Genomic DNA, 17,842 nt, shown 5'->3' with positions numbered 1-17,842 from the left:
CTGGCTACGTTGCTTAGAAAGAAAATGCACCTCCCCTTACATGGAGTTTTGCTTCGTTATTTATGTGTACAAAGTAAGCTATTAGGGATCCATACTTAAAATTGTTCTGATTGTAAAATTAAGCCCAAAGCCCTTAAATATTTAATCCAATGGAACTAGCACCATTACCATAGTTCTAGTTCCATTGTATAATGCCTTTCAAAGGGTTGTGGTGGAGGTAGGAATGTTGGTGCAGTTAAATAAGGAAATGTATGCCAAGGTTTAAGCAACTTGCTCAAGGCCTCACAGTAAGTCTGTGACAAACTAGGAAACAGACCTTATCTCCAAGTTCTAGTGCTCTTAAACCACTCCACCATGCTGGCTCTGGTATAGATAAAGTACCTTACCCTGGATACTAGTAATTCAGGTAATATGAACATGCCTCGTGATAGTGAAATATTTGAATGCACATCTACTATTAAACAGTTGCCTTTTTCTTCAGTGTAGTTTTAGTAATGTAGCTTGCAGACAAACAAGCTCAAGCTGTATGTCTCGCTATATTTAAGTCTCCAGAAGAGTTCGGACCAGCTGTGGTTACAGCATCTTGAGCATCAAAGCCCAGTTACAAAACCCAAACACACACTTAGCCATCTGAGAAATTATTTTTTAATAAAACATACAAAAGTTCAGCACTTCTACAGAAAACTATTTCAAGAGTCTCCATTGTACAGTAGCTGAATGCTGGTTAGGGTTTAAGGTTTGAATGCATTGTTCCCCAAAAGGAAAACACAATCTGAGGTACTGGAAGATATACTGCAATGATTAAGTAGCAGACAAACACTGCATAAGTTTATTAATAGACTATTTATATATCCAGGCAACCTGCCTAGGAGCCTGTTCCAACTGACTTCATTGGGGGCAGAATAGGGCCCTAGAGACTTGAAACTGAACCAACACTGGCTGGATACCAACAGGAATAAAAAGGCACCATTTAATGATTATTGTTCATTCAAGAAGTAGCAACTGCCCAAAGTTCTATTTTACAAGCCAGCCATTCTATTTAATAGTTTTGTGCAAAAAAAATTTTTTTTTCAAAAATTGCCCCATCACTAAGCCTTGGATTCTCATTTTGTAGCCAACTTTTAAATAGTCCTTGGGCTGTTGGATAAGTTACTAATGCTAATAAACCTAGTACCTACAGAAATTGATTTTAAAATCACATGGCCTGAATCCTTAAATATGTCAACAGTATGTGTTAAGTGGATTTAAGGACTATACATTCCTCAGCTTTGGTGTAGTTTCTCCTGTTTAACTTTAAGATCCCAAGCAAGCAAAATCCCCTGCTTCAACCATTAGATATATTCAAGTGAAATATTGTAGGAAGGAAGCTTTTGAAAGCCAAGGTTGAGGTCCGTGAGCTGCCACATTCCTGCTTTGTGCATGGAATTAGGAATTCTTAAACATCAGTTGTGCTTACAAAAGTGGAAGCACAGGAAAAGACAGGCTAAAAGACAGCCCCAAGTTTGTTAGAAGCAAATACACTTTTTAAAAATAATACAGAAGAGGGTCCAAAAACACAAATACTGGTGTTAGCAGAAAAATGTAAACATGAATCAATGAGAGGTTAGATGTGGAGTTGCTTCCACTGCACCCCCACCCCCAATATGACAACCCCTAACATTTCGGTTACTAACGTTTAAAAAAATTAGTTAATATTTTGTAATTTCAATTAAGGTGTTTAGGTATGAGAGTTGCAAACCCTGCAGGAAAGTGTTTAAATCCAAACAATACAGCTTATACAAGTACTCAGTTTGTTTCTCATGCATCTTTCATTAGCCAAACTAAGTGAAATAAATGGGAAAACAGGAATTTACACTAGTTTTACAGGTTACATCAGTTCTTAGTTTCAAGTTGTTATAATTTTGACCTTAGACTATCCCTTTAAGCAGGTGGAATTTGAAATCAGTTTTAAAGTTTTACAAAACAAAGTAGACATGCTAGCAACTTTGGGTGCCTAAATGAGCCAGCTTCCAGGGTTCTGATTCTGAGTAGGTGATGGCTCATCCCTTTCTGAAAATCAGGCCCCTTTAAAGGGTAACAAGTTGAGCAGCCAAAATCACTTATTACTTTTGAAAACCTTACACATTATACCTGGCTTTCTAACTACTGAAAACAAATTAAATGCATAACACAGCTTTCCACTCAGGTGCAAGCAGCATTTTGTCTATAAACACGCATTTCAAAACATTGTCAACATAAGTGTATTTGTCTGTGTACATAAGAAAATAGAGGGAATAGTTAAATGAGAGGCAGGCACACAAAATCTGCTAGAGATTGCATATCATGGATTGCTTAATTAAATCTGTCCATATTCCCCTGTAAACAGCACACACCATTGTTCTTTTAATAAGTAAGGATTGGCAAAATAGTTAAGTAACAAATGCTGCTTCCTCCTCTAAATACACAGAATATCACCCACTCCAAACTGCGGCTTCTACAGTTACATTTTCTCATGGATGTATAATAAGCATAAAAAAATTGCATCTTGGTCTCCTACTGGACTCTCTGGTGCAGGGAGTCAAGATTCTGAACTGTAATGTGCCTTAAGCATGTCGTAATAGCTTGAAACATGATAAATGCACTGGGCTTCAAAGGATTAAAAAAAAAAAACAGGGTCCAAGTGCAAAGGAAAACAAAGGAATTCTTCCATCTTCATTGATGCTTCTTTGGCGGAACCCGGGATTTTGCAATCACAATAGGAATGGCAGACAGCAACCCAATCAGTAGAGCCCATAGTGGGCGGTAGAAGAGCCATCCCACAGAAATAGTTAGCAGGGAGAGTGAGGTGGCTATACAAAAAGCAAAAGCTTTAAGTCCAATATTAACCAGATCTCGAACAACAGGAAACCAATCCACTGTGGTTAGGAAGAAAAATTAAACAGAAAATGAAACATTTGACAATGTGAACAGCTGTAAGATTTAATACTGCTAAAAATTTGTGGTTAGAGTCCCCATCCAGCTGCCAGTGAAATCAACGGAAAGACTTCCATCCACTTCAATGAACAATGGATAAGGTCTTTCCACAGTCCTTTCAATCAGAGGATCTCAGATCACTTTACAAACACTGACAAGGAAAGCCTCAACATCTCTGGGAGGCAGTTAAGGGTCTTTCCCTATCTGAAGAGAAGGGGAATGTCAGGCAAAGTAGTTAAATATACCTGTTCCAAGATACAACAGTAATTGTATGGCAGAGCTGAGAATAGAATCCAAAGCCTCCTAATGGCCGAGCCTGTCCCATAGCTACAAGGCCATCCTTCTACTTACATTTAAAATACATAGGATAGATGTGTGTGAAAGTCACAGAAGGAAAGGCTAGGTATAACTGGTCACATTTCACTGAGAACTGGAAATTGCATAAACTTCCCTGAAGAGTCTCAAGTACCATGAATGTTTCTCTCAAAATATGGGACAGATGCTATTTCAGAACAAGAGGCAGCTCTGGAATTCAATTTATGCAAGTTTAATGTAAAAACCGCTCTTTTGCCAAGTTTCTTCTTGTAACATTTGCCTTAAACTAAAATACAAATAATTCAAGGACCATCTTTTTGTTCTGTGTTAGTACAGCGCCTAGCACAGCGGTGGCCTGGGACTCTAGGCATTACTGCAGTACAAATAATCACAACAATTCAGATTTCAGACACAGCAGTTCTGTATTTGGAATCAATAGCAGGTCTGATAGAGATGCATGGGGAAAGTCTTTAAAGAACCTGCCCAGCTTGTGTTATCAGTCTCTGACTTTGGTAAGCACAGGGTAAGCATCCGCTGGGGACTAGACCGTGAGACGAGACCATGAATTGTGACCTAATCCACATTTTAAATTACATGGGTTTCAAGTCTCAAATTTCTCATTCAGATTTCATACACCCACAAAGCAGATGTTTGGATCTGGGATTTTGGTTCTGATCTTTATTCAATAGCAAAGTTCAGATTCCGATTCAAATTCTCCTCCCCACGAAAAATTCATTTTTGTGTGTTGGTCATTTTATCATTAGGATCCAGTGTTTTCAGCCAGGTCCCATCTCTAAACCGAGCTCTGTTTCTAGTAACGGACTTACCCAGTGTGTAAAGGATTCTGGTCATAAGGTTGATGCCTACAAACATCGCCAGCCAGCCAGCTGCACGAAGACCCCAGGTCTTCATGGTGTTACTTTCATGCTCTTTTTGAAACACCTCCTGAAAACCAAACACTGTTATACATTGCTCATTTCTGGGTTCCTTCAAGCCTCAAATCCTGCTGCTTCCTGAACCTTATGAATAAATACATCACAGCTGATCATGCTTGGAAATATTAATGCTTCCGAAGAGATACAGGGCCATTTGCAATACTATCTTGGTGGCTAAAATGTGGCTTTTTTCCCTCCCTCAACAGCAGCCCAACATGTAACAGCAGTGGCCAAAGGGCAGGGCCAAGGGCATCTTTGTGGAGTCCTAACTTGGTCCACAACATTTTCTGTCACACCTTGTGACTAAAGGTGAGGACACACCTGAAAAGTGCACAATTGTTGTTGCTGATGAACTCAAATAAGGAGCATCCATTTCCCTATCAAGAATCAGATAACCATTTAATCAAAAACTAGTGTTTACACCTCTGTAAAGATTGCTGCCTTCTCTCTCTCCTTATTCAAACACATGCACTAAAATCAGCAACCTCCATTGGGACCAGGGAAAATTGTAAAAGCTGCATATTAATGTTGTTGTTTTTATTCAGAAGAGATGTGTGTTTTGCTGACTAGAAACGTGGGCATGTTTCAAAAACAAGACACTGCCTAGCAAACAGTTTTAGTAAAGGAGATTTTCAGAACCACATGTACTACATTCATGAATTAAGTTCACACGGGCTTTGAGATGCTCTGCAACTGCTTATAAAGATTTTATAGTAGTAAGACATCTCCTGGAAACTACTTGTATCCTGTTTGGACCAATTTCTACATTGGTGGTGTCTCAGTTTCTGCTGAAGTAAAAATGTATTAAGGTTCACATCTTACAATGAAAGTTGTTACTATGTCTTATCTCTTTCCAGATCAACCTGACGCAAGAGCCAGTTCACCTGCTTTTGGGAACGCAAATACTTGGCATCAAGGATCTTTGCAGCAGGGCACAAAACAATCACTAATGGAAGCCAACCTGCCAGGGGAGTAAGTGAATCACCAAACTGCTGGAACATGCAGGGTTTATTGGAACCCAGTTAGTTGCCTACCCAACTTTACTAACAATAATTGTATTTAACATCTAGGTCCCTTAAAAAGGAAGGATTTTGGAAGGTGTGGGGGTGGAATTACAGGCTTTAATTAAAGAACTAACTTTTTAAAATATCACCTTTAGAAAGTATGTGGGTGATCATGAAACAAACAGATGGCAAACAATGGGGTGGGGGCAAGGAATTTACAACAGAGTTGTCATAGCTGAGTTGGTCTCAGGACATGAGAGAGGCAAGATGGGGGAGGTAATATCTTAGGTCCATTAACAGACATTACTGTACCCACAGTCACTCTCTCATTTACAGCAGAAGTAAGCAGTAGCAGAAGGAAGTTATTTTGTGTGGTAACTTTAGCCACAAATCACTATTTAATAAGCAAGAATGAAACAGCCAAACTGGCTGCTGCTAATAGGGTAAGAGTACACAGAGCAAAGGTTAGGCATACACAAAGACCAGGGTGGGGAGGATGAGGGAAGTGGACACGGGCTCACAACTTTCTTGCCCTCCAGCAGTAAGATTAGAGGCAGGAAAGGGAATACTCAGACCAGATTTCTCCTGTCCACTAGCAGACTGGTAACTTACCACCCGATCTTTCCCCTGCAAATGGAACCTGAAGAGGGAGGAAACTCACTGTCCCATTCCCTGCTTCTTGCTACCTCCTCCAGTTTCAATGCTCATTGTCTCCAATAGTTTACTCATGCTGTGGGATAACTCACCTCAGCAGAGAGATCGCCAGAATAAAGAATCTGCAGAACATCTCCAGTCTTGGTTTGGTATGAAACCAACTGGTCCCCTCGCTGACGAGCAATCACGGTCACCTTACAAGAGGCAGAAGAACCAATCAAAGAGCTTTATTTATTACAGCACTGGGGCCTTAAGGAGAAAATTACTGGAGAACCTGAAGATTTACCACATCTGCTGGGCCACGGTGGGACTTGTCTCCGCTCAGACCCGCATAGAAGAATGAAACACGAAGATCTCCCACCTGAAAATAGGGAAATAAGTTAATAAAGATTTACTTCAACAAAAAAGATTCCCAGCGAAGCCACTCTGCACAGGAACGTCATGGGCGGATGCTGTGCCGTAAGGCTTTGCACCAGCATGTGACACAGCCAGGTAGGATTCCTGGGTTGTGATTTTTCCAGGCTGGGTTGGCAGAAGGGGAAGGTTGCAGAGACAGCACAGCTCAAGTCCCAAAGGAGAGCAAGCTTTATGCCACTTCCTGCTCTGTCTGATTTAGGAGTGGCAAGGATGGGCTCCCAAAGAGTGTTACAGCTAGCTCTCCTCAGCGGCAGGCAGGCAGTGCCAGCCAGCAGTGACCTGGCTCACTCATTACTGCGCTCAGTTCACTTGCACTGAGCAGACCTAACTCAGACAGACCCCGATGAAACCCACCTATGTGAGAATAGCAGTAGCCCTGCTTGTTTCTTTCAATTTAAAAGCATCTTCTTAGCCTGTCAGTCTAACATGCAGGAAGAAGACACTCAAGAAGAGAAAGAGGAGGGTGAGGGCAGGATCAGAAGCTCCTTTGATATACAGAAATTAATCACTCTTCCATTAGCTCTGCACTCAGGGGCACCTGGCATTGGCCACTGTCGGTAGACAGATACTGGGCTGGATGGACCTTTGGTCTGACCCGGTACGGCCTTTCTTATGTTCTTATGTTCTTAAGCTGGCAAGCTGCTCAGCACTATGACTTCCATTGATTTCAATGGGAGACAAGAGTGGCGTGCAGCTTGCAGGATAAAACCCTATTTTTTTCTACGATGAATAGATTTTAGTTGCTGCCTTGATGGTCTTTGCAAAGCCCCTTCATCTTACTTCTGGACGCCCGGGATTCTCGCTGTGATAAAAGTAATCTCCTCTTCGAGTAATGTCAGCATGCGGATCCTCCAATTTCGACAGGCTCATCTGCTTAAAACTGTCAATTTTCTCAATAAGACCTGAGCAGAATAAAGAGCCAAATGTAGGTCTCAGGTGGCGCACTGACTTCAGGATCCATTTTGTTAGCCCTAGACAGCCATTTAAAAGTCTGCCATCCCAAAGGGTAATGAACCAAAAGCCATCCACAGTGCAACTCCAGTGAGCTTAATGGTGTTACACCAGTGATGAACTTGACCCAGTGTGTATTTGTTATATAAATTAAAAACATCCCTTACCTTTTGAAAGAAAGAAGCTGCCCACTTGGACATCAGGAGCAATTGCTGTGAAAGATTCCACAGCCATGGCACTTGGGGAAAGAAATAACCTCTGTATAAATTCGAGTATTATGAGCACACTTGACCAACAATATAGAATACCCAGAAGCACAAAATACAGTACGCATGCTGACAGACAGACAGACAAAGACCTGTGAGTGTGAGAGTGTCCCTGAGAATTAAACAACTGCCATGATGTAAAGATAAATACATTAGAAGATTGTTAGGTGCTCAGATACTACAGTAATAGGACCATTAGTAGTTACTAATGTCAGAAGGGGCAATTATGATCATCTGGTCTCATTCCTGCATAACACAGGTCAGAGAATTATACCAGGTGATTTTTCACATCTAGCCCATAACTTCTAGTTGAGCTAGAGCATCTCTTTTAGAAAGCCATTTAAGACTTCACATGATGAAGAAACCATCACATCCCTAAGTAACTTGGTCCAAGGGTTAATTATCATTATGGTTTAAAAAAAATGAATCTTATTTCTAAGTCTGAATTTGCCTAGCTTCAGCTTCCAGCCACTGGATCTTGCTATGCCTTTGTGTCTGGTAAATTAAAAAGAGCCCTCTGTCAGAAATCTTCTCCCCAAGTTGGTACTTAAAAACCATGATCAATTCATAGTAGTAGCTGAAGCCCCAGAAGTTCTGAACTTACACATGTGCTTAACTTTACTACCATAAATAGTTCCATTGATAACTCATGGTAGTAAAGCAAACAAACATGCATAAGTGTTTGAAGGATCAAAGCCCAAGATACATATAGAGAGAGCACCCTATAAAAGAAAGAATAAATTCAAAGACCATATCTTTTCCCTACAAACTGTTTCTTAGAATTTGAGTCTCCCTTACACTTGTAATAGCTAATGGGGGGGATAAGGCACTTTGACACATTTAAAACCGACTTGAAACACATAGGTTCCCATCAGAAAGGCATGAACTGTAAATTTTAGTGTTCAAGTCAGTGGGTTTGAGTCAGGCACGTAACTCATTTACAATGGCATTCACAGCTTTTATGGCTTGCACCATTTGACTCTGTGCTGCTACGTATTTTATTGTTATTTCTGTGGCAGCCCTACAAGCAGAATGTGATTTGCTTTCAAATAATAATCTTAAGGGTAGATCTGATTGGAAATGTCAATTAAAAAAATAAAGGAAAAATTACACATAACAGTCCCTCCACCCTGCCATGTTTTCTGACCAGCTCTAAGTTATTTGCATTGCTCACGGTGTCAATTTGTTAAAAATACATTGAATATATTGGAAACAAAATTCCACTTGCATAAAAATGCTTCAGTTTATGGGACATTTGTGAAAGTCCAAATCTCCAAAGCAAAGATGCAGAGATTTTGCAAAATCCCAAATGCCCATTTTCCCACCTATCCTTATAAACATTCTTTGCCACATCACACCACTGGAAAATGCTCAGATACTACCATGTTGAGGGTAGTATACGAACCTGTATGGAATATTATTTGTATTACCATAGTTCTTAGGAGCTTGTGAATCAGAACTCCACTGTGCTAGGCACTGTACAAACACAGGACAAAAAGAAGGTCCCTGCCCCAAGGATCTTACAAGAATAACTCAAAAGATAATTCAATAAGTCAAAATTTGGCAGCAAGGAGTAATTAAAAATAAATTATGCCTTGAGTGACTGACACAAACAAATCTGTGATCTTGCAAATGCGCTGTCAAAAGATGCGTGCACTATTGCATCTGGCATGACAATCACACGGGATGTCATTCTATTTTTGTATTTTTAATAGCTCCATGCTTCACTGGTGGATTATGAAAGTCAGAAAGGAATCCTTTCTAGTTTTCATACTTGGAGGCAGCACGCTCCAGAGGCACAAAAATACAGTTGGAAGTCAGGAAGACCCCCTGCCTATTAATTATTAGCTATAATATAAATAACTTAATCTTGGCTCCACTGTTGATTCACTGTGGTACCCCACTGTGTCTGTACCTGTTTCCCCACCTATAAAATAGCAATAATTCTCACCTACCTCATAGAGTGCTGTAATGATTAGTCAGTTAGCATGTGTATCAAATTCAAATTATTATATTACAGAAGTCAGAATTACCTGGGGTTTTTATGGCCAATCTCTCGATCAAAGTTTCTGCTGTTCACAACTTCTGATTTCCATTCAGTGTCTAAGGAAAATGGGATAGAAGTTGGGAAGAGAAGAGTTAAAAACACTAAAATCAAGAATGTTCTGCTTAAATGCCACAGAAGGAGACGACAAGTTTTAGGCAAGGTGCCTTATACTTGCAGTAACATTCTTTACACCAAGATGTACATTTAAAAAGGTACCCTGTATACACCTGCATCTCATGACATATTTCTAAAGGAATGGAAGGATTTAGGGAAAGTCTACTCGGTGTGAAATCCTGGCTCCACTAAAGTCAATGGGAGTTTTGACATTGACTTTAGTGGATCCAGGATTCCACCCCAGTTCCCATCACTGGATGATTTCTGTCTGAGAAAGGGATAACTGTTCTGCTGGAACAAGCTGGTTCAGTGTGATGATACAGTAGACAGAGAGGGGAAGAAGCCGCAGTAGGACACAAAGTTGTGCTACTGTCTTCACCACAAAGAAACATAAAGCAGCTTCTTGAGATTCTCAGTACTGGCTCTGGCAGCTTCCTTCTTACTCCTGCAGCATTATAATCTCTTCCCTCTTCTTTGTGCAGCTCATCTGCTAAATAAGGAAAGCTCCATGTTTCCATGCAGGGACAAAGACAAAGCAAGGGATCTGCATTAAAGGGTGAAGTGGGGGTGCTTGCATCGAATGTTCTCAGGTGTGACCTACTGACAACTATTGGATGGAACACACCAGTCCAGTCTATATTAGTTCCCTTCTAATGTAGGGCAGCTCCTTTAGCTGACAGCCACCAGTTCTGGTCCTGATATAACTCCGTATCAGGGAGCTCTATATTCGAACAGGCTGATGGTATTTTTATAATCATGTACATGGATTGTTACATACCCACATTACATGCCCATGTGCTTGAATCAGGCACAAATGAGGCTCAGAGATTAATCTCCTGAGATGTGATGACTCAGAGTCAGAGTATTTGTTTTCTGCCATCGGGTAGCTCAGAATAAGAGGAAAATAATCCTCTCTACTGCTTCTGCCAGATGTGCATTATAGTTTTTGCCAAATGCTTGTCAAAAGGCAGAGGCACTCAAGATACTGGGCGTTTCCACTGGCTGACACCAGTGCCTGAGCAGTCTCTCAATACGTTACATATACAGTATGAAGTACACATGCCATTCCTCCCAGTCACCCGCTCTGACTATCCAAGCCTGAAGACACTTTGGGATTTCTAGGTTATTCATGAACAGCGTCCCAGTTTGGTCCTCATCTCAATTACCTCATGGAACAAAGTGTCTGCCATTTGCTAAGGGAGCATGGAATGAATCTTTCCCTGTTCCTCCAAACCCCTTTCCTCTCTTCCTAGTAGGGCACTAGAGGACTTGTTTTTAAATCAGCATGCAAACCACATTTTGGTTCAAAGGGGGAGAAGCACTTTTGTACTGTGCATTGATAAACTTACTATACGAATATCTTGTTTCTTTCTTAACTTCGCCATTCTCCTCATATTCTCTGCAGAAGAAAACACACACAGCATGAAGGTGAGGACAGGGCCCACCGCACAAGTGAAACTTAAGGAAGCCCATGGGAAACCAAGCACAAGCCAAACTTATCTTTAGAATGAAGTGAACATTTCCCTAAATAATGGATTCTGAACAGCAAGGTCAGGGGGGATCCTGCAGACAGCTATCATGAAGTGGCACACACCCTGCCCTTCTCATATAGTTAACTAGAAGGGAGATGTCCACTAGATTAGTGGTGGGGAGCCCGATATGGAGAGGACTGAGAACCACTGCCCTAAACCAAGGACTCTTACTGCCATTATAGGTAGTTACTCTTATGGCCGGGTGTAGAGTACAGACACCTACTCTAGAATAGAGACAGTACTCAGCTGGCACAGGAATAAATAGCAGAGTAGACAGTGAGGCACTGCTTTGGTGAGTAGAGCAGAGATTCCTACATCCCTGAATCCTACAGTATATACCCCACACAGCTCTATACACACCCAACCAGTGCCTCCCATGTCTACATTGCTGCCTCCCTGCTGCCAGAGCCTTTCCCTCCTGCAGTGAAAGGCTCCAGCAGCAGGGAAAAGCGCTGGCAGAGGGGAGCTGCCAGAGCCTTTCCCCGCTGCTGAAGCCCTGCACTGCAGTGATAAGTGCGGATGTAGCCTGCCTTTCACTGTGGCGTGTAGCTACATGTGTGGTGCCTGTACTTTACACAGTGCTGTAAATGTAGACACTCTCTAAATTGGGGTCCTCTTGTTTTCTGCATCTTCATAATTTTCTAGATGATTGTTTTTTGAGTGTTATAACAGTTTCCCAAACAGGGAGTCCTGATTCCATACCCAAAGCTACAGACATCCATAACAAGTTTTTATTATAACAAATTATTTGTTGTTTAATGTCAGTAAAATAATCAGTAAATAATAATAATAATAATACTTTGCTCTTCTATTGCACCTGTCAGCAAAGCAGCTAAAAGACCTTTCCTACATTCACTCTTGAAAGCTTCACAGACCACTGGGACGAAGGTACCACTAAGATTATTACAGGCAAACTCCAATGAACTGAAAGTTTTGGCTGACTCCAAGACATTCAAGAAACTGGAATTTACAGAAATTAATTTTGGTTTTTAAATTGGGGAGGGAGGGGTAGAAAAAGTTTGGATAATCCAAAATTCAGATACTGTTTTCTTCATGTAGCCATTTCATAGATGGGAAAATTGAGACAGAGGAAACTAAGTGATTTGCCCAAGGCCACACACTGAGTCACTGGCTGTTGGCAGGACTGAGAATATAACCCATGAATCTGGATTCCCAGGCCTCTGTTCTAATCAGTATATCATACTAAATATATTTTAAAACATTTTAGGTTATGTTAAAATCATGATATTGACTAGACACTTTCATAGAGTTTATAGACAGAAGGGACCCTTAGATCATCTAATCTGATTAAGTTTCACCTAGTTACCCATTCACGGCATTCCAGCCAATGATCAAAGGCTGTAGTTTACCACAGAATTCACATTTTAAATTGTGGGTTTTATTTGTTCTAAGAAAGTTCATCATCATTAAGGGGAGGAAAGGAAGAATCTATGTTTAACATGGAGGTTTCCAGATCCAGCAGAAGCTATTTAAAATGTGTTTCTTTTCTGGCAAAGGAGGTCAAAAATGAGCTTGTGCCTCCATTCTCGAGTTTGAGAGTGCAACAGTGGCGACGGTTCAGCAGGGCGATACCAGAAAGTGTTCTATACTCTGCAGCTAGACTTTGCACTTAAACTTCAGACATCAGGAGCAAATGCTTTGAGATTATGGGCTGCAAAACGATCAATGCAGGGAGAAGTCCTAGGCAATACTGAGCCATAGAGACTCATGGAAGTCAGCATGTCGGTATGAGCCTTAGTGCCACTTTTCTAAAAAGCACAGAAATCAATTATTTTTTTTAAAGTGTATTCAACTGTTTTTGTAAATTATTATAAATTATGCATGGATGGATTCTACTGACATCAACAAATTAATATTCCAGGAGCCTACGGAATATCAGAAAATAGAAGGTAAAAGCCACAGTTGTATCTTAGATTTCAAGAGGTCTGATATAGTACTATATGAGGTTAGGGGATGGGGAAAACATTTCATATACTGCTGGAGGTTGTTGGGATTCTCCTGCAATTGGATCCACTCGCACAGAGCTCATTACAGGATTGGGGCCATAATCACTAAACCAAAATTAAATGAAATTGTGAAAACTCAAGGGCTCTAGGGCCATCACTTTACAAAAAAAAAAAAAAAAAGTTAATTAGCCAGTGCCTTTTCCTTACATTGTGATTGGATTCTGGTAAGAAGTCAAAATAATGAGCCTAATGACTTACTTGGAGTCTTCATATTCTACCCATTGATACATTTCCACCTGACGTTTCAGTTTGACAGCTTGGATGGAGAGCCCATAGCTGGGATCAAACAAAGGCTATAGGATATAAATAAAATACAAGCTAGTCTAAAAAGCTGTATCTCAGACAACTCCAAACTGCATCTTTTCATTATTGATTCCAGCAGAGCAGATACTCGTGAATTTATCTTGGGGAGAGCTCACTTTATTGTGATGAAAAAGTAAAGGGGATGTCATGTAAAATGTTTCCTTCAAAAACACTCTGAAATAAAAATTAAAAGAAAAAGGCCCTGGTGACAATGCAGGAAGACAGATGATGGAATAAAAATATAACAACGCATCAGGAACAGTTATTTCTCTCAATTTCTATGCTGTACCTTCTTTCATCTGAGGATCTTGAAGAATTTTACACACATTAATTAAGCTTCCCAAAACCACGTGATACGAAAGTATCTTCATTTTGTGGATGAGACACCACATTTATCACTGTCAAAAGTATGTGAAATTCCAGGAAGCCACAGAAATATCTCAGTGATGGATAGGATGTAAAAACCTTAAAAAACAGGGAGGACTAAACCCTATCTGCTTATACCACTGGTGGATTCTTCAAGTCAAATTCAAGATAGCAAGTCATTGGCACAGCAAGGAAATTGAGGCAGGATTCCTGGTTCTCACTTCTAAACATTAAACCAGTGTTTCCCAAACTTTGGATGCAGGTGGGCCGGGCCGGTTTGTTTACCCCCGCGTCCGCGGGTCCAGCCTGGCCGCGGTTCACTGCTCCTAAACAAGCGGCGTCCCAAGTTTGGGAAACACTGCATTAAATCATGCATGAACCCATTTGAAGAGAACCTTTTGTTCTTTTCTGCTGGCCGCTATTCCATCACATTCTCTCTTGCAAAAAGAGCTGACCACAAACAACATCACTACCTCTGGAATAACCCAGAAGATGCACAGCCTCTGCAGCCTAAAGATCCTCAGGACTGTGTCTCTTCAGGAATGCACAGCTGGCTCCCAAACACACAGCACAGGAATAGGGAGGAACATTTTCAGATGGGAGGTTTACAGCCCATAGCAGTGTTTCTTATCAAGCAAGGATGGGTTTAATCTGACAGTAAAGAGTTTTCCTTCCTTTTACTTCATGCATTATTTTCAAACCAACTATTGTTTATTTACCTTTGATGTTCTAAGGGCACCTGACAAGTGCACTAGTTTTCCCTCATTCTGCTGAGACACGCTGTGAATATTGTCAAGAGGGACCACGAGAGAAAGCCCCTCATCAAGGGAAGTGGCTGTCTTCAAAGCTCGTCCCTGTAGTCAATTAAAAGAGAAAAAAAGAACATGTGGAGGTACAGTCACAGAGTGCCACTTTGTTAGTTTAGTAGGAGTTGGGGCCATAGCTTCCATGAAGCGCTAATAGGTTCAGCCTCCATGCATGTAACCAAGGAACACATCTGCACTTCTAAGCTGTCACAATCTTATGTCTGATACTTACTTAAGAGAGTAGTACTTATTTGTGAAACTAACCCCACCGATGTTAATGGCACTACCCCCATGAGTAAGAATTTGTGGGATAATCAGACTAGCAATAACAGGTGGCACCCTAAAAAAAACAAAAAACCCCAATATCCACACATGTAGTTCTACCTAAGAAAACAGAACTGCTCTTGATTTACACTAGCATGAGAGCTCAATCCAGCAATCCTTATGCATGTAACACTCACAATGACTTTGATAGACGTTGCAGGCACATACAAGTTGCAGGCTAAAACCCTGAAATTACTCCTGCTCACTTTTTACTTTACCCGTTTTTGAATAACTGCAATGGTGGTACCATTGTGAGTCTGTTCCACTGTCCAATTGTTCTGATTTGCTATCTAGAAATTTTTTCTTCACTTATTTTCAGATTATTGTTCCTTGTCCTACAATCTCCTAAACCTGTGAACAGTTCCCTTCCTTCATTTATATAACGATGGTTAGAAACTATAGATGAAAATCTGAAATACAATTTCACAAAATTCTGCTCCCACCGCAAAATTTCCAACCAGCTCTAAGTATAAATACCTTCAGGATAACAGATTATGGCCTCAATCCCACAAACTCTTATGCATGCACTTAACTTTACTATCATGAGTAGTTCTGTTGATTTCAATGGGACTTCTCACGGTAGTAAAGTTGAGAACATGCATGTTTGTAGAATCAGGGCCCAAGATCATCCTAGGAACGAATTAAAATAGACAGTTTGACATAATGCATTAAATAACCTTAAGGATTAATTTATCTGCCCAGTTTGGCTAGATGTATTCAGTTCCTTTCATGTAAGTGGAATCAAACTAACTGAAAATTTAGCCTTGCAATATATCAAGAGAATGAGGAAGCAATGAGAGAGTGAAAACCAGGCTGGATAAAAATGATCACCCCGCTTGCTGATGGTAAGCCATTTTCTGAGACCGGTGAAACAAGCCAGCTAGACAAACTCCAATTCCCATATTCAATAGTGATTCATTCTGTGCTCCTGCAGCACATCAGCTCCCTCCTCACTACAACTGCCTCTCAGCTGTGCAGCACAGAGCAGAAATTATGTACACAAATGAGGTGCACTAGCATGCATGTGCTATGTGCAAGTCCATGCAAACTCTTCCAATCACACTTGCCATGTGCTGTTGACCCACCTTTCTCCGCACTTCCCAGTCAATCGACTCCACTGCCAATAGAATGACTGAGTAAGATAAGATCCATCTCTACGCGCCACACTCAATTCTAGATAAAATCTCCATATATGGCTCTACCATCCCATCTCATATCCCCCTGTAACACACCCATCTTCTAGGGGATGTTACAGGACCAGGGTGCAATTCAGGCTCTCCACATATATGCCACCTCTCTCAAGTGTAAATTACTAATGAATCCTGGAGACAATCTGAACAGTTCAGCAACATAGTGTTACAAATATTTTAGCAAGAAGAGCTTTGTTTTGAAGAGCACTGGACTTTGGGCATAGAGGTGAACATGGACTTAAAAAGAAATTCAAAGGTCAATAGTGTTTCACTTACCTCATTGGTAAAAAGAAGGTAGAAAGAGAGAGAAAATGCCGCAAGTCCAATTAGCATCCCTCCAGCAGTGTCACTGAGTCTCTCCAGAAACCCTGGCTTGGACTCACTTGTGATTTTAACATTTTCTTTCTTGCTGCTTGTGTCAGAGAACTGGTAAAGAAAAACAAACACTAAATAACTTCTTAGCTAAGGCAGAAATTGCTTTGCCACTCACAGGGTCCCTTGTTTAAAAGGCACATCTCCTGATTTAGAGCAAACCTGATCTCTGTCCCAGTTTAACATTTATCTCACCTCACTTTTAGTACTTTTAGTTATTTATTTAGTTATTTATACCAGAAAAACTGTAAATAAACTGAGGTTTATTGAATGAGGTATTACACAATAATAGTCCAGTGTATTTTTTAAAGCTTCCTGAGATGTTTTGTTAGGTTTCTCATTTTGTGTCAGTAGCACATATTTGGGCGTTGGCAGGTTAAATATATTCCTGGCATCCCTACCATATAAAAGTGGAGCTGTGACTAATACACAATATTTTACATTACTATGGAATAACTGACAGTATTTTTCAAAAGTAAAGACCTCTCTCCCTCTTATGGAGCATCTTGGGCAATAAATGGAGACAGCTGACTTGATCTAAACAAATATTCTATTGTCTTCAGATTAAAAGCAAGATAATATTGGAGTGGAGGCACTCGGTATTTATATTGGTGGTGAGGAATAGCTAGAAACAGTTTTATAATTGCTTTAGGTATCTAAATAAGATCTGCAGGCTTGGGGATGTTTTTTTAGAAAATGCTCAGGAAAGGAGTGACCATCCCATCACTTTTTGTTCCAATCTGAGCATTGGCTAGAACACAATTTTTATATCCTACATGCAAACTGCCTCTTACAACCACACACACACACTTCCCGCAGCACCATGAAGCTGCTCAGTTAAAATACAACACGGTAGAGGGGAGGGGAGACTACGAGGTGCCACCGCGTCCCGGAGGGAGAAGCAGCCAGCGGGCAGGGGCGAGTCAGCCGCGCGGGTGGTGACGTGAGTTATTCCCGGACAGACAAAGGCTCCCCCCACCCGGACTCCCACACTTACATGCCCGGACATCTTCAGCCTCAGCCGGGCGCGGCTTCAGCCCGGGCTAACGCAGCAGAGACGGACACCCGCGCTGAGCTCGCCCCGCCAGGCTCCCAAGCCCGCGCTCCCCGACGCACTGACTCCGAGCCCAGCCCAGCCAGAGAGTTGCCACCCCAGGGCCACACTGTTGCATATAGAACCTTAGCCCGACAGCTAAGCCCCAGAGCAAGGCATGCTGGGAAATGTGGCTCCAAACTGAGCGTTGGCGTCGGGCATGCTGGGAAATGT

General features: G+C 41.2%; 1 protein-coding gene across 1 annotated transcript; it reads right to left on the bottom strand.

The window, feature by feature from the left end:
* Window positions 1–627: 627 nt before the first annotated feature.
* On the bottom strand, window positions 628–17,788 carry TMEM43 (transmembrane protein 43). The gene is made up of 12 exons (XM_039546337.1): window positions 17,573–17,788; window positions 16,480–16,629; window positions 14,603–14,737; window positions 13,413–13,507; window positions 11,005–11,054; window positions 9,528–9,597; window positions 7,396–7,466; window positions 7,058–7,179; window positions 6,147–6,221; window positions 5,953–6,054; window positions 4,095–4,212; window positions 628–2,894 (listed from the first exon to the last, which is right to left on the bottom strand). Exons 1-12 carry the CDS (start codon window positions 17,582–17,584, stop codon window positions 2,692–2,694), a joined length of 1,203 nt encoding a protein of 400 aa, XP_039402271.1. The 5' UTR covers window positions 17,585–17,788; the 3' UTR covers window positions 628–2,691.
* Window positions 17,789–17,842: the final 54 nt, after the last annotated feature.

The sequence above is a fragment of the Mauremys reevesii genome, linkage group 7 (genome assembly GCF_016161935.1).
Source record: "Mauremys reevesii isolate NIE-2019 linkage group 7, ASM1616193v1, whole genome shotgun sequence".
Taxonomy (NCBI): Eukaryota; Metazoa; Chordata; order Testudines; family Geoemydidae; genus Mauremys; species Mauremys reevesii.
This window is presented reverse-complemented; position numbering and strand designations above follow the sequence as displayed.

Bases quoted from the DNA above. Each gene is read 5' to 3' on its own strand.
- TMEM43 (XM_039546337.1), bottom strand. The intron at 7,467-9,527 runs GTAATTCTGACT...TCTTTCCCCAAG, and splicing joins ATTGGCCATAAAAACCCCAG to TGCCATGGCTGTGGAATCTT. The intron at 6,055-6,146 runs GTAAATCTTCAG...GCCTCTTGTAAG, and splicing joins ACCGTGGCCCAGCAGATGTG to GTGACCGTGATTGCTCGTCA.